Source organism: Mastigoproctus giganteus, chromosome 7 (genome assembly GCF_048544385.1).
Source record: "Mastigoproctus giganteus isolate SK-2022 chromosome 7, ASM4854438v1, whole genome shotgun sequence".
In the NCBI taxonomy this organism is placed as follows: domain Eukaryota; kingdom Metazoa; phylum Arthropoda; class Arachnida; order Uropygi; family Thelyphonidae; genus Mastigoproctus; species Mastigoproctus giganteus.
This window is the reverse complement of record NC_143581.1, coordinates 164430565-164442992: the sequence shown is the minus strand read 5'-3', so window position 1 is coordinate 164442992 and position 12428 is coordinate 164430565. Positions and strand designations below refer to the sequence as shown.

The 12428-nt window shown below is 37.9% G+C and overlaps 1 protein-coding gene across 3 annotated transcripts in view; it reads right to left on the bottom strand.

The window, feature by feature from the left end:
- LOC150083311 (protein FAM193A-like) overlaps nucleotides 1-12428 on the bottom strand; it is a 359376-nt gene that overhangs the window by 13136 nt on the left and 333812 nt on the right. For all 3 annotated transcript variants that reach the window (XM_090377966.1, XM_090377967.1, XM_090377969.1), the window contains exon 20: nucleotides 3943-4024. In XM_090377966.1, coding sequence (XP_090234092.1) covers nucleotides 3943-4024 — 82 coding nt within the window. The remainder of the gene's footprint in view (nucleotides 1-3942; nucleotides 4025-12428) is intronic.

The window sequence follows — 12428 nt, the reverse complement described above, 5'->3', positions numbered from 1 at the left end:
TCGAAGTGAATGGTCCATTAGGCACCTCAGATCACAACTTGGTGATTGTCTCTTCTCCAATGGAGACTTTATCCCATGGCTATTCCCAACCTCGTGTTGTTTGGCATTACAAGAATGCCAAATGGGATGACCTGCAAGATTTCTTTTATTCTTTTCCTTGGTCAGATTACTGTTTCAAAACGTGAAATTATTTTCAGTGAAATTATTCATGTAGGAATAGAATTCCACACTCCACTTTAAAATCTCATCCTTTATCTAAACCTTGGTTTTCCAATAAATGCGCTAAGGCTGTTCAAGAGAAGAACGTTGCATATTGTAATTGGCTTGATTCCAATTCTTCAGTTTCATTTTCTACCTACACCAAAGCTCGCAACAATTGTAAAGCAGTTATTAATCAGTCCAAACTAGATTTTTAACAGGCTAAGAGTAGAAAACTTGCTTCTTGTCCTAATGGTAGCTGAGCATTCTGGTCTCTTGCCAAAGCTATTGGCCGCAACTTTTGCCCATCTCTGCTCCCACCTCTGTTAAAACCAGATGGTAATGTTGTCACTTCAGCCAGGGATAAAGCTGACCTGCTAGCATCCCATTTTTCTTCCAACTCATGTATTAATGATCTTGATAAAACACCTCCCACCATTCCCAACACACACTCCATTCAATACCTCCTGTGGTCTTCCATCAAAAGGATGTCAGAAGGATTTTGACAAATCTTGACGCTAAGAAAGCTCCAGGTCCTGATGGTATTTCTCGACTTGTTTTCAAAACCTGTGCTCAGAAACTTAATCCTGTTCTTTGCTGCCTTTTTTTCACTTTCTTATTTCAAAGGTGCTTTTCCTTCTGCTTGGAAATTTGCTCTTATCCAGCCAGTTTCTAAAAAAGGGTGACAAATCCCTCCCATCCAATTATCATCCCATTGCAATTACTCTTACTCTTTCTAAAGTAATGGAGAAAATCAATTAACCACCAACTCTTAAACTACCTAGAAACCTTCCATCTGATCAACGATCGCCAGTATGGATTCCGTCAGTGTCGATCCACTGGTGATATTCTGGCTTATGTTACCCATTTATGGACAAATTCAACGGAAAAGTTCGGTGAAACAAGCAGTTGCCCTTGACATCTCAAAGGCTTTTGATCGTGTTTGGTATAAAGGTCCTCTAAACAAGCTTCCATCTTATGGTTTTCCAACTGTTTTTTGTAATTGGTTATCCAGTTTTCTCTCTGATTGCTCACTGAGGGTGATAGTAGATGGCTATCTGAGAAGACACTGTGTTCTAACTTCTCCACTAATGATAGTGTCCCCCAAGGTTCAGTTCTGTTCTTTCCCCCATTCTTTTCCTCTTGTATATTAATGACCTTCTTCATTGACTGGAAATCCTATCCATAGTTTTGCCGATGATAGCACATTGCATTCCACTTTCCATTTTGAGAAACCTTGCCCTTCTCAATCAGCTTCAACTTCTTGAATATCCGCTATCAATTCCTTAAATGCTGATCTCCAGGTAATTTTCCAGTGGGGCAAAGACAACTCAGTTTATTTCAATCCTTCTAAAACTCAGTCTTGTCTTATATCTTGCAAAAAGGATTCTTCTGCTCCTATGCTTATCATTAGTGACATCATATTTCTCTTTTGGGGATTACCCTGACTTCTAATCTCTCTTGGCACAAGCACATTACAAATACTGCTTCCTCTGCATCTAAAAAACTTGGTTTTCTCTTTCGCTCTCAGCGTTACTTTTCTTCCAAACAGCTGTTCAGTCTGTAAGAATCCACGCTACCGTGGAATATTGTTCCCACTTCTTGGGCGGTGCCCCCAAAACCTCTCTCAGGCTTCTTGATTCCATTCAGAAAAGGGCAGTTAGGTTTATTGATGACTCCTCTCTAACAGAGTCTCCACTTGCTGTCTCATAGATGTACTGTTTCTGCTGCATGCCTTTTCTACAGATACTTCCATGGGCACTGTTCTTCTGAATTGGCTTCTATAATTCCAGCTCTCTCTTTCAAAACAGTCCGAACATGTGCTGCCACCAGCCAACATCCTTTTACTGTCCAACTTCAAACTCACAGAACCAACTTTTCATCTTCCTCGTTTATTCATTCAACTGCTGTTTTCTGGAACAAACTTCCTCCATACGTACTTCCTGAAAATTAGTCTACAGAAGTTCAAGTCTAATGCCAACACATATCTTCTTTCATCTTCTCAACCTCCAACCCAAGCACGGTACTAAGTATTATAGGTTCTAATACCTCTTGTGTTTGGGGTTTTCGTAAAAAAAAAGCCTGCACTACTACTCTAGTTTCACACAAATGTGCTTAAAAGTAGTGCAATACCTGGGCAACTCAATTTGTTCTAATATGGTAAGGAAACAAAGATATGTAGTTTCCATTAAGATAAACTATATATGGTTTGTTTGTTTGTTATTTGGTTTTTAGGAGCATTAGCAACTAAGGCCATATTGCTCCGAGATATGCGGTAGTCATTCCCTGACCTTTCCGCATCCTCCGTATTTGGTGGTGATGGGCTCGAACCCCGGTCTAATCAAAAAGCGTGTGCTACGCACTGCTTCTCCTTCCCACCTGGCTACGGAGGCGCCACTATATATGGTATATATAAGCAAATACATATAAATAAAGACACTACTTTACTACATGAATTAGGAACTTTTGAGCCCCCTTTTGGTCCAATGATAAAATTTGGAAAGAATCCTGAAATATCACCAGCTGAAAAATATATAGTTTGGTTTCATTGGTGCATTAGCAACTATGGCTATAATGCACCAAAACCAGGTCATATAAAAGATAATAGGCAAGATTTCAGTGACCTAACAAATTAGGTCACCATGTCAAAATGAGTAACAAAAATATGTAAAAAAAAAAAAAAAAAAAAAAGGCATAAAAAAGGTATATTTTAAATGAGAATGAAAAGGTTTAATGATTTTAAATAATTAAAAATAGTTGACACATGGCCATTGTTGGATAAAATCTGACTGATGTATAAGGCTCTGTCTGATGACTAAAAGTAGTAAAATATAAAACACGTTTGCATCTATAATGTGAACACTCGGAATATGACATATGGTTAAAAAGTTGTGTCACAGTGTTCACACATAAAGGAGTCATCTGCCCTCAACAGGAATGAATGCATAAGACGAGCTGCCTCCGTAGCCAGGTGGGAAGGAGCAGCAGTGTGTAGCACATGCTTCTTGATTAGACCGGGGTTCGAGCCTGTCACCACCAAATACGGAGGATGCGGAAAGGTCAAGGGAATGACCACCGCATATTCCCGGAGCAATATGGCCTTAGTTGCTAATGCTACTAAAAAAAACCAAAATAACAAACAAACAGCATAAGACGAATGTCTTATGTGGAGGTGAGCAAGAACAACTTCCTTTCTACAGTTACTACAGAGATGCTAGTGTTTGATTATAGGCTTTATCTGATACAGCTGGTTCATTACTTGCCCATGGCAAGATTGTTGCCACTGGGAGAGTAATCTATTGTGCATTATTTGCCTGTAGTCCGTATAAGAGACTAACAGGTTACGATTGTTCTGGTGACCTGGATGCAGCATCGGCCAGTTCATCACCCTTGATCCTAATATGGCTTGGGATCCAGCAGAAATGGATGTTGAATAACCTTTTAAAAAGGGCCTATAATATCTACTGGATTCGGGTCAGGAATGGATGAATTATATTTCATTCATGATAAAGCCTGTAGCATACTTAATAGAATCCCTGTTAATTCTATCCTTTAATCTAAATCATTAGACTAAAGGATATTTCATAAATTTGAATAAACAAAATTTGAATATATTTTAAAATTTAATTTTTACATATAATTTGAGTTTTTTTTTTTTTTTTTTTTTTTCAGTAATCTAAGTTATCTCCTGCTTATCTTGAGACTTTAATGTAATACTAAAGCTAAGACTCAGAACCGTAATACCTTTTGAAAGCCTCCACTTCTCTTTCCATTTCATCCAATTCGCCATTCTCTAAATCTATATCTTTTGGCATGAAAACATCATCTAAAAATGATAAAAAAAATTTCTAAAAACAAAAATCGGCTATCATTAAAGTATTAAATATCAATGATATTAAATGTTTCTTTTGCCTTACTCACACTTTATACTGGCAAATTCAAACATTTTGCAGTCCTATTTTCTATTTCTAACTTTAAAATACAGAGTAATATCATAAAATACTTATTATTTTGAAAACTTTACCAAAAATTCTAAAAGCTGGTAGTAACAAAGATTTCAAGTATATCTTGAAGTGCTAATACAGAATTCATATTATTATTATGATTTTTCCTGATGAGGATTTTGACATCACGTGATGGGTACTGGTACCAAGCGCACTGGGTGGTTGTCACATCCGGCTATTATTGTTATTAGTCGAGGTACTCTCTACTATTCTACAGGTGGTCAGGATGGTGACTTTTGGAGTCTATTGTAGGTATTCTCTGGGAGCCCTATTGCTGTTCAGTTTCTATAGGCTCTCATGCCAGTAGTTAACGTGATGATCACGATGATCGTTACTTGTTCTATATGCCACATCTCTTTGACCCCCTGTCTTAAGTCTGTGTACTTCCTGATCTTTTCTTTGTACATTTTCTGGAGGTTGCTGGTGTTGGACACTTATGTCAATCAGACAGGTAGCTGTTTCCTTCTTGTTGATGAGGGTTATGTCTGGTCTATTGCATGGAATCGTCTTGTCTGTTATTATGGTGCGGTCCCAGTACAGCTTGTGGGTTGAGGTCTATGGTATAGCCTGGGGTAGGTACTTGTATTATGGTACACCTTCGATCAACTGGTATTTCTTCACTAGTTTCTGATGTATTATCCTGGTGACCTAGTCATGTCTGAGTAAACTTCATCTGAGTAAACACATTACCACAGGATGCAAGGTATCCTGTGGTAGTGTTGAATCATTTCTGAGGCGAACTGGCATCACTGGCATGTGTCATCTGTGACTCTGGGGTCCTTGGCTATTATTACTACCATAATACAGCAGGCCCCCGTTATAACGCGGTTCACTTTACGCTGATTCGCTATAACGCTGTTCTTATATTATAACCCGTATCTGAATATAACGCTGTCACAGGTCACTATAACGCTCTTTTACAGATTACATTTTTGACATATTTAACGAAATCGTTTCATTTGATGGAGTCGATAGCTTGAAAATGAATAGCAAAACAGCATTAAAACGTTTCCCACGCCGACTTGAGCAATTTTCCCACGCTCAGTGAAATTTTCTCTCACGCTAATTTAAGTACAGTCACTTGTTACGTAGTTCCGAGATCAACATTTTAAAAAATGATCAAATATATTGCTTGTAATATTTGCGTTATATGCATTTATCCGAAGTCTAGTTAGTCATCACTCAGTACAGTATTAGACATCGTGCGTAACGGACAGTTTACTTGAACATTGTATCATAATTAATTCAACCAATGCAGTTATATTTTCGAAGAGCTAATAATGACCGACAGGAATGAAAATGCAACAACGTCTGGGCGCAGTACGAAGACTATAAATGTAAGAAAAAGACTGAATTTGAAAATTGAATTAGACGTTTTGAAGCGAATCGATTCCGGTCAATGACAAGCGGATGTGTGCCATAATTTAGGACTCGCAAATTTAACTGTAAGAACAATTATGAAAAAATAAAGAATTAATTTTAGCAGCGGGAAAGATAGCTGTTCCACTGCAAGCAACTAGGACTAGACCGGCTATTAGGATTGAAATGGAAAGACTAATTTTTTTGAAGATAATATTCCAATGCAGAATTCAGTTAAGTTAAATATTAAAAAAAGAGAGAGAGAGAGAAAGAGATTAGCCAATACGATGATCTGAAGAAAACTCGCCTAAAAAAAAAATGTGGAACCATTTAAAACTGGTAGAATAGATTTAAAATCCCGGGAGAAGCCGCTAGTGCAGATTAAGGAGCCGAAACTTTCAAAAAAGAACTTGTTAAAATTATTGAAGAGGGGTATTATGTGTTATACTTCTTAACAAGTTTTTAACATAGATGAAGCAGGACTTTTGTGGAAACGAATGCCTAAAAGAAGTTTCATATTGAAAGAACAAAAAACATGCCAAGTTTCAAAGCGGCGAAGGATCGGTTGACTTTATTGTTGGGTGGTAACGCTGCGGGCCATTTAAAATTAATACCCCTTTTAGTTTATTTGGAAGAGGGCCAAAGTTCAACTCAAAATCCACACATTTTTCATGATTAAATTCATCCATTAAATTAAATCAATTCAATTCATTATTTTAATTGGAATTTTGTTTACTTTTGAGACGCAAGTAGTTACCACATAATTATACGTATGTAATGCAGAATATTTTATATGTGCAAATATTTGAATATTAAATATTTTGACCGACATTTGTGCATCTTTTCATTACCATTTATTATTGATTAGGAAATATCCTATGGCACCGACCGCAGCTCACAAATACATATGTTACCTTATGGGAAAGCGGCGCTCGCTTAGCGCAGATTCACTTAGCGCTCTGTTTTTCCGGAACGAATGATCAGCGTTAAGCGGGGGTCACCAGTAATAATGAGGGCACAATTAGCCTAGTGGTTACGCCATCTGGTGTAGCTCCCAATAACTGCTACCACCCACCACTGGATGAAGATGACAAGTAGAAATACAGCAAAGCCTCGATTAGTACGAAATTCGATTTAGTATGAATTATAAAATGAAATGAGACCTTATTTAATACGAGTCAAAATTTGGTTAATACGAGTTTTTATTCCAAACTGCACCAAAAATTACACATGGGTTATCAATGACTCATACCATGTTGCATCAACCAAACACTAACTGGTCAGTCCGCATATGAATATTGTCATGTGCTGCAACTTGTTATCCTATATATGTGTACAGTACTGTATTATATTTTAAATATTGATAAACTGCCCTTTCAAATGGAAGAATACTTGTAGTACAAATAATGCAAGCGCAAAAGAAAGGAGGCTTGTTATTACGTTAGAAGAAAAATTTGATGTGATAAAATGACAGGCATTGGCAATAGCAATTCTAAAACAGGCCGAGATGTTGGAATGCATGAATCTATGGTAGCCAAGTGGTCTGGAGTGTGAGTGCAGTAGCATGAGCTCTTTGAGTAGGGATTCAAGCCCATGGCTACTAAATGTTTAGTCTCTAGAGCAAAGTTTCCGGACCCCCCTCCCCCCATACTTTTCCTTCAACCCATGTACAGTACTAAGTACTATAGGTTTTGATACCTTTCGTGTTTGGGGTTTTCATTAAAAAAAAAATTAATTGATTTATTGTAAACTCCACTGACCTGGTGATTGTGCTAGAGTATAAACAAGAAAATTTTTTTTTTATTAAATAAAACATGCAGATGAAATAAAAGAAAAAGGTAAAGTAGCACCAGCTTTTTGTGGCTTGTAAACAACTACATGTACTAGGAATAGAAGCTTTACAATGATAGAAATGGAATGTCTCTTATCTGTGTGGGTGGAAGACTGCAACCTAAAACGTATTCCTCATAGCAAAGCAGCAATTGAGAGAAAAGCTTTGTCTCTTCATGGCAGTAAAAAAAATGGAGTTAATGCAGAAACTGAAGAAACTTTTATTGCAAGCAATGGTTGGTTTAACTGTTTTAGAAATCAAATTCAATTGCATAATGTTAAAATTACTGGTGAGTCCACCAAGTTCAGATAAAGAAGCTGCAGCTAAATATCATGATATTTTGAAGAAAACAGTGGAGGAAGGTGGATACACAGACCAACAAATTTTTAATATTTATGAAACTGGATTATTTTGGAAAAGAATGTTCTCCAGAACTTATATTTCCAAAAAAGAAAAAAGTCAACCTGATATAAAGTGAATAAGGATTGTTTAACACTTTTATTGGGAGGCAATGCAGAAGGAGATTTAAAATTGAAACCAATGCTTATTTATCGAATCCTCACACTCTTAGATGCTACAATCAGCGATCGCTTCCAGTATTTTGGCATTTAAATAAGAAAGCATGGGTGACCAAAGCTCTTTTTGAAGACCGGTTTTCAACATATTTTTGCCCAGCTGTTGAAAATTATTTACAATATTGCTTTTAAAGCATTATTGATTTAATGTAATTCCCCTGGTCATCCAACTACACTTGGTACATTGTGTGAGAATGTAAAAGTCATTTTTTTTTTACCAGTAAACACAACATCTTTATTGCAGTCAATGGGCCAAGGAATAATCGCAACATTTAAAGCCAACTACCTAAGAAGAGTTTTTGCACAGGGAATTGCTCAAACAACAGGTGACAATGCAATTTCTTCAAATGATTTTTGGAAAAAATATGGCATCAAAGATGCAATTGAAAATATTTCCCATGCTTATGGGAAGAATTAACTGCAAGCGATGTGTGAAAGCACATTTTACCTCATATGTGGAAATATTTTGATGGCTTTCCATCTCAAGTAAAAGCTGTTGTTGAAGAAATAGCAGACATTGGAAGATGGCTTGGTTTAGATGAACTGGACACTACAAATGTCCATGACTTGCTTGAATCACACTCAAAAGAAATGATTGATGGAAGCTGTCTTAATTTTTGATCAACAGCATGTGTTTGAAGAAGACTACGCTAAGCTACTCGCACTAAGCTGTCACTAGGTCTAAGACACTCACAATGGCTTCAGAGACTTTACAGGGGTCAGATATAAAATTACTGGGGGATGCTCTGTGTAGATGGAGAGAAACAATGATACGAGAGCAATAGTGATATGGTATCATATCACTATTGCCCAATTTCTACTTACAGGTGAAGTAGAAATTGGGCTTGGCTCGGAAAATGACAATTCAGATAGTCGGGTCATGAGGAATAATTCCATGCCCTGTAAATCGTCTGAGAATTAAAAGTTCTGGAGGAAGAATGGTGATGTTGCTGTGGAGGATAGTGTTCAGAAGAAGAGCAGTAAAAAGAAAGAGGCAAGGAGAAAACTAGATTATAAATGGAAGGAAGAGTTTAAGATGAAAAATACAAAGGGGAGTTTAAAAGACCAGTTGGACACTGGGTCTGTGGTGCCTGAAGATGATGTACAGATTCTGGACAAAGATTGGAAGGATGTAGTCTCTGGGTTGCCCTTGAGGACAGTCCTTTATCTACCACTATTAGGCTCAGTGAAGAATCTGAATACTCATACTACCGACTACACAGGAGAAGTTGGGTGATGAGTAATGTGTACTGTATGTCAGCATGTTCAACAGGAGAGTACTGTAGGACATACTGAACCTTCCATGAGTACAATGCTAAAGGATATGAAAAACACCAGAAGCATCACCAGAAAACAAATCTGCAAATCAAAAGATTTACAAGCCCTTGAGATGGTAAGAAGAAATGTTGAGCAGGACTTAGCAATGATCACAGATGGGCAATCTCAATCTGTTGTTGTACAGTGTTCAATTTAAAATCCAGAAGTACAAGATGCCAGACTTTGAGCTGGAGTCTCAGTGAATGGTCACAATGAATTGTACACCAATTAGGACACCAGACAGTTCTGGTAAGGTCTGTCTATGCACAGTCACTGAGTTGACAGGTTTGCTTAGGAACGGCATATAGGACTAACTGTTTGGCAGTAGGATAAGCAGAAAGGCAATACATGAGATCTTGTCAAGGTGGGGAGAACTAGAAAATGCAGCAATTGAATTGGGAATTCAAAACTTGTATTTGGAAGAAAAACTTTAACATCTGGAATGGAGGGTTGAAACATATCAAGGTCGGGTGCATGACTTACAGACTATCCAATTAAATATGATCAAGAAAAACAGTGTTCCAGATCAAAAAAAAAATTGTTTAGTAAAGTTGAAATGACGGGGATAGACTGCATGGGTACAAATGCAGAAGGATATGCAGTTGTGATTCAGGTGGAGGTGGATTGATAATTGAGGGTAGTAAGGATGTTCAGAAAGTGGTGGGGTGAGCTATGAAAGAAAAGTTGAAAGCAGTGAGATTAAAACGAGTAAGGCAGAGGTGGATAATGGTATGGTAATGGAGATGTAAAATGCAAATGACATCAAAGAACAGGAGGAGTGAAATATATGGCAATTAGGAGTCACGTTCTCTACACCAAAATATCCTGGCTCGAAGACAATAATCTACGACGTGGACACAGAGGTTAAAAAAGAGAAGCTATTCAACAAGTGAATATAAGTGATTATGAGCAAAATCTCAGCTACGTGAAAATTAACAGATTGGACATGGAAAATGAGGTCTTGCTGAGATTTGACAGTATAAACAAAGCAAAGACAGGTGGGAATTGAATTTTAGGTGTCTGGACAGGTGTTCCATTACTTGATGAACCAGGGCAGAGTATATGTTGGCATGACGTCATACAGATTGAATGTCTTCTAACTGGTCACTATGTGTTATCATTATCAATCATTTGGTCATACTGCTAAAATCTGTCAAGGACAAGAGCCTATCTGCAGTTACTGTAGTAAAAGTGGTCATAATCGTCACTGTAATAATAATCAACCATCTTGTGTAAATCATGTCTAGAGGTTGGAGGAGGAATCATTCTGTAAGGGATAAAAAAATATCTGGAATATGAACAAACATTAGTAGAGGCACATGATGCAAGAAAGCAAGCTTATACAGCATCATCCAAAAAAAAAAATTCCATTTCATCCATTCATTTACTCTAAAAGTTCGTTCAGTTCTTTCTTGAGTTTATTTAAGCTATCAACTTCCACGACAGATGGAAGTTTGTTCCAGGAATCAACTACCCACTGGTTACAGGCAAATTTCTGCACATCTATTTTACAACTGCAATGGACTGAGACAGTATTTAAATTCTATACAGTGGGATTAACTGATGATATTGCCAACAGCAAATTCAAAATGGGAAGCATTCAAAGAACTTATCTTGGAAGCTACTAGGCTTTACATACCAACTAAGAAATATTGTTCAAGGTTTAGGCCTAAATGGATGTCAGGTGAACTAATGAGGCATATTGCAGAGAAGAAAAATGCATGGGATACATACAAATTAACACGTGACACAGACGTAACTAAGTTACAAAGGAGGTTAAGCAGGCGAAGGCAGATTACGAGAGATCCTTGGCAAGGGATGCGAAGAAAAACAGCAAAGAGTTCTTTACTTATGTAAACTCTAGAAGGAAGGGGATGAATCAGATTGGTCCACTTGAGATCGATGGGTCAACTGTTGATGACCCTGCTCAGGTAGCTAACAAACTAAATGAATATTTTGCATCGACATTCACACATGAGGAGTTATTCAGCGAGAGGAATGCCAGAGGTGTATTCAACTCTAGCAGTAAGCTAGAGAATCTTGTAATAACTGAGAGCAAAGTGGAGGAGAAATTGTTGAAGATAAACACAAGAAAGGCACCTGGGGTGGATGGGATCTATCCAGTTATATTAAAGGAGGCAGCAAAGGAAGTAAGCAAACCCTTAGCCATAATTATGAGAGCTTCCTTGGACTCAGGGGAGGTACCCATGGACTGGAGATGTGCAAATGTGACCCCAATTCACAAAGGGGAATCAAAGGCTGACACAAGTAATTATAGACCTGTGAGTTTAACTTCTGTTCCCGGAAAATTAATGGAGGCACTGGTTAAAGAAGCACTGCAGGATCATCTAGACAAGACTTCAGTTATAGCTAGGACACAGCATGGTTTTGTTAAGGGTAAGTCTTGCCTGACCAATTTGATTGGATACTATGATGCAGTCACAAAAGAACTGGATGCAGGGAATAACTTTGATATTATATACTTGGATCTTAGAAAGGCTTTTGATACTGTTGCACATGGAAGACTGCTGCACAAATTGGAGCAGTGTGGCATTGGAGGCAAATTGCTGCTATGGATAAAGGGGTGGTTGAGGGGGAGAAGACAGAGAGTGGTAATCAATGGACACTGCTCATCGTGGACTAATGTTATTAGTGGAGTCCCTCAGGGTTCAGTGTTGGGTCCTTTATTGTTTTCTGTATTTATAAATGATATTGATGATGGTATATCAGGCTTAATGTCCAAGTTTGCAGACGATACGAAGGTTGGCAGGGTTGTCAAGGACACTACTGACACTATGCTGCTGCAACAGGATTTGGAAAGGTTGAGCAGATGGGCTTCGAGGTGGCAAATGAAGTTTAACATTGACAAATGTAAAGTACTACATATGGGAAACAGCAACCCCAGAGCAACGTATCAACTGTGTGGTACTACACTGACAGTGGTAGAGAGTGAAAGGGACCTGGGGGTGGTTGTGCAGGCAGATATGAAGTTCTCTGAGCAGTGCAGACAGGCTGCAAGAATAGCTCATGGTGTATTGTCAATGATATATAGGAATTTTTCTAGCAGGGATAAGGAGGTGATTATCCCCTTGTATAAGGCAATGGTCAGGCCACACCTAGAGTACTGTATACAGGCCTAGAGGC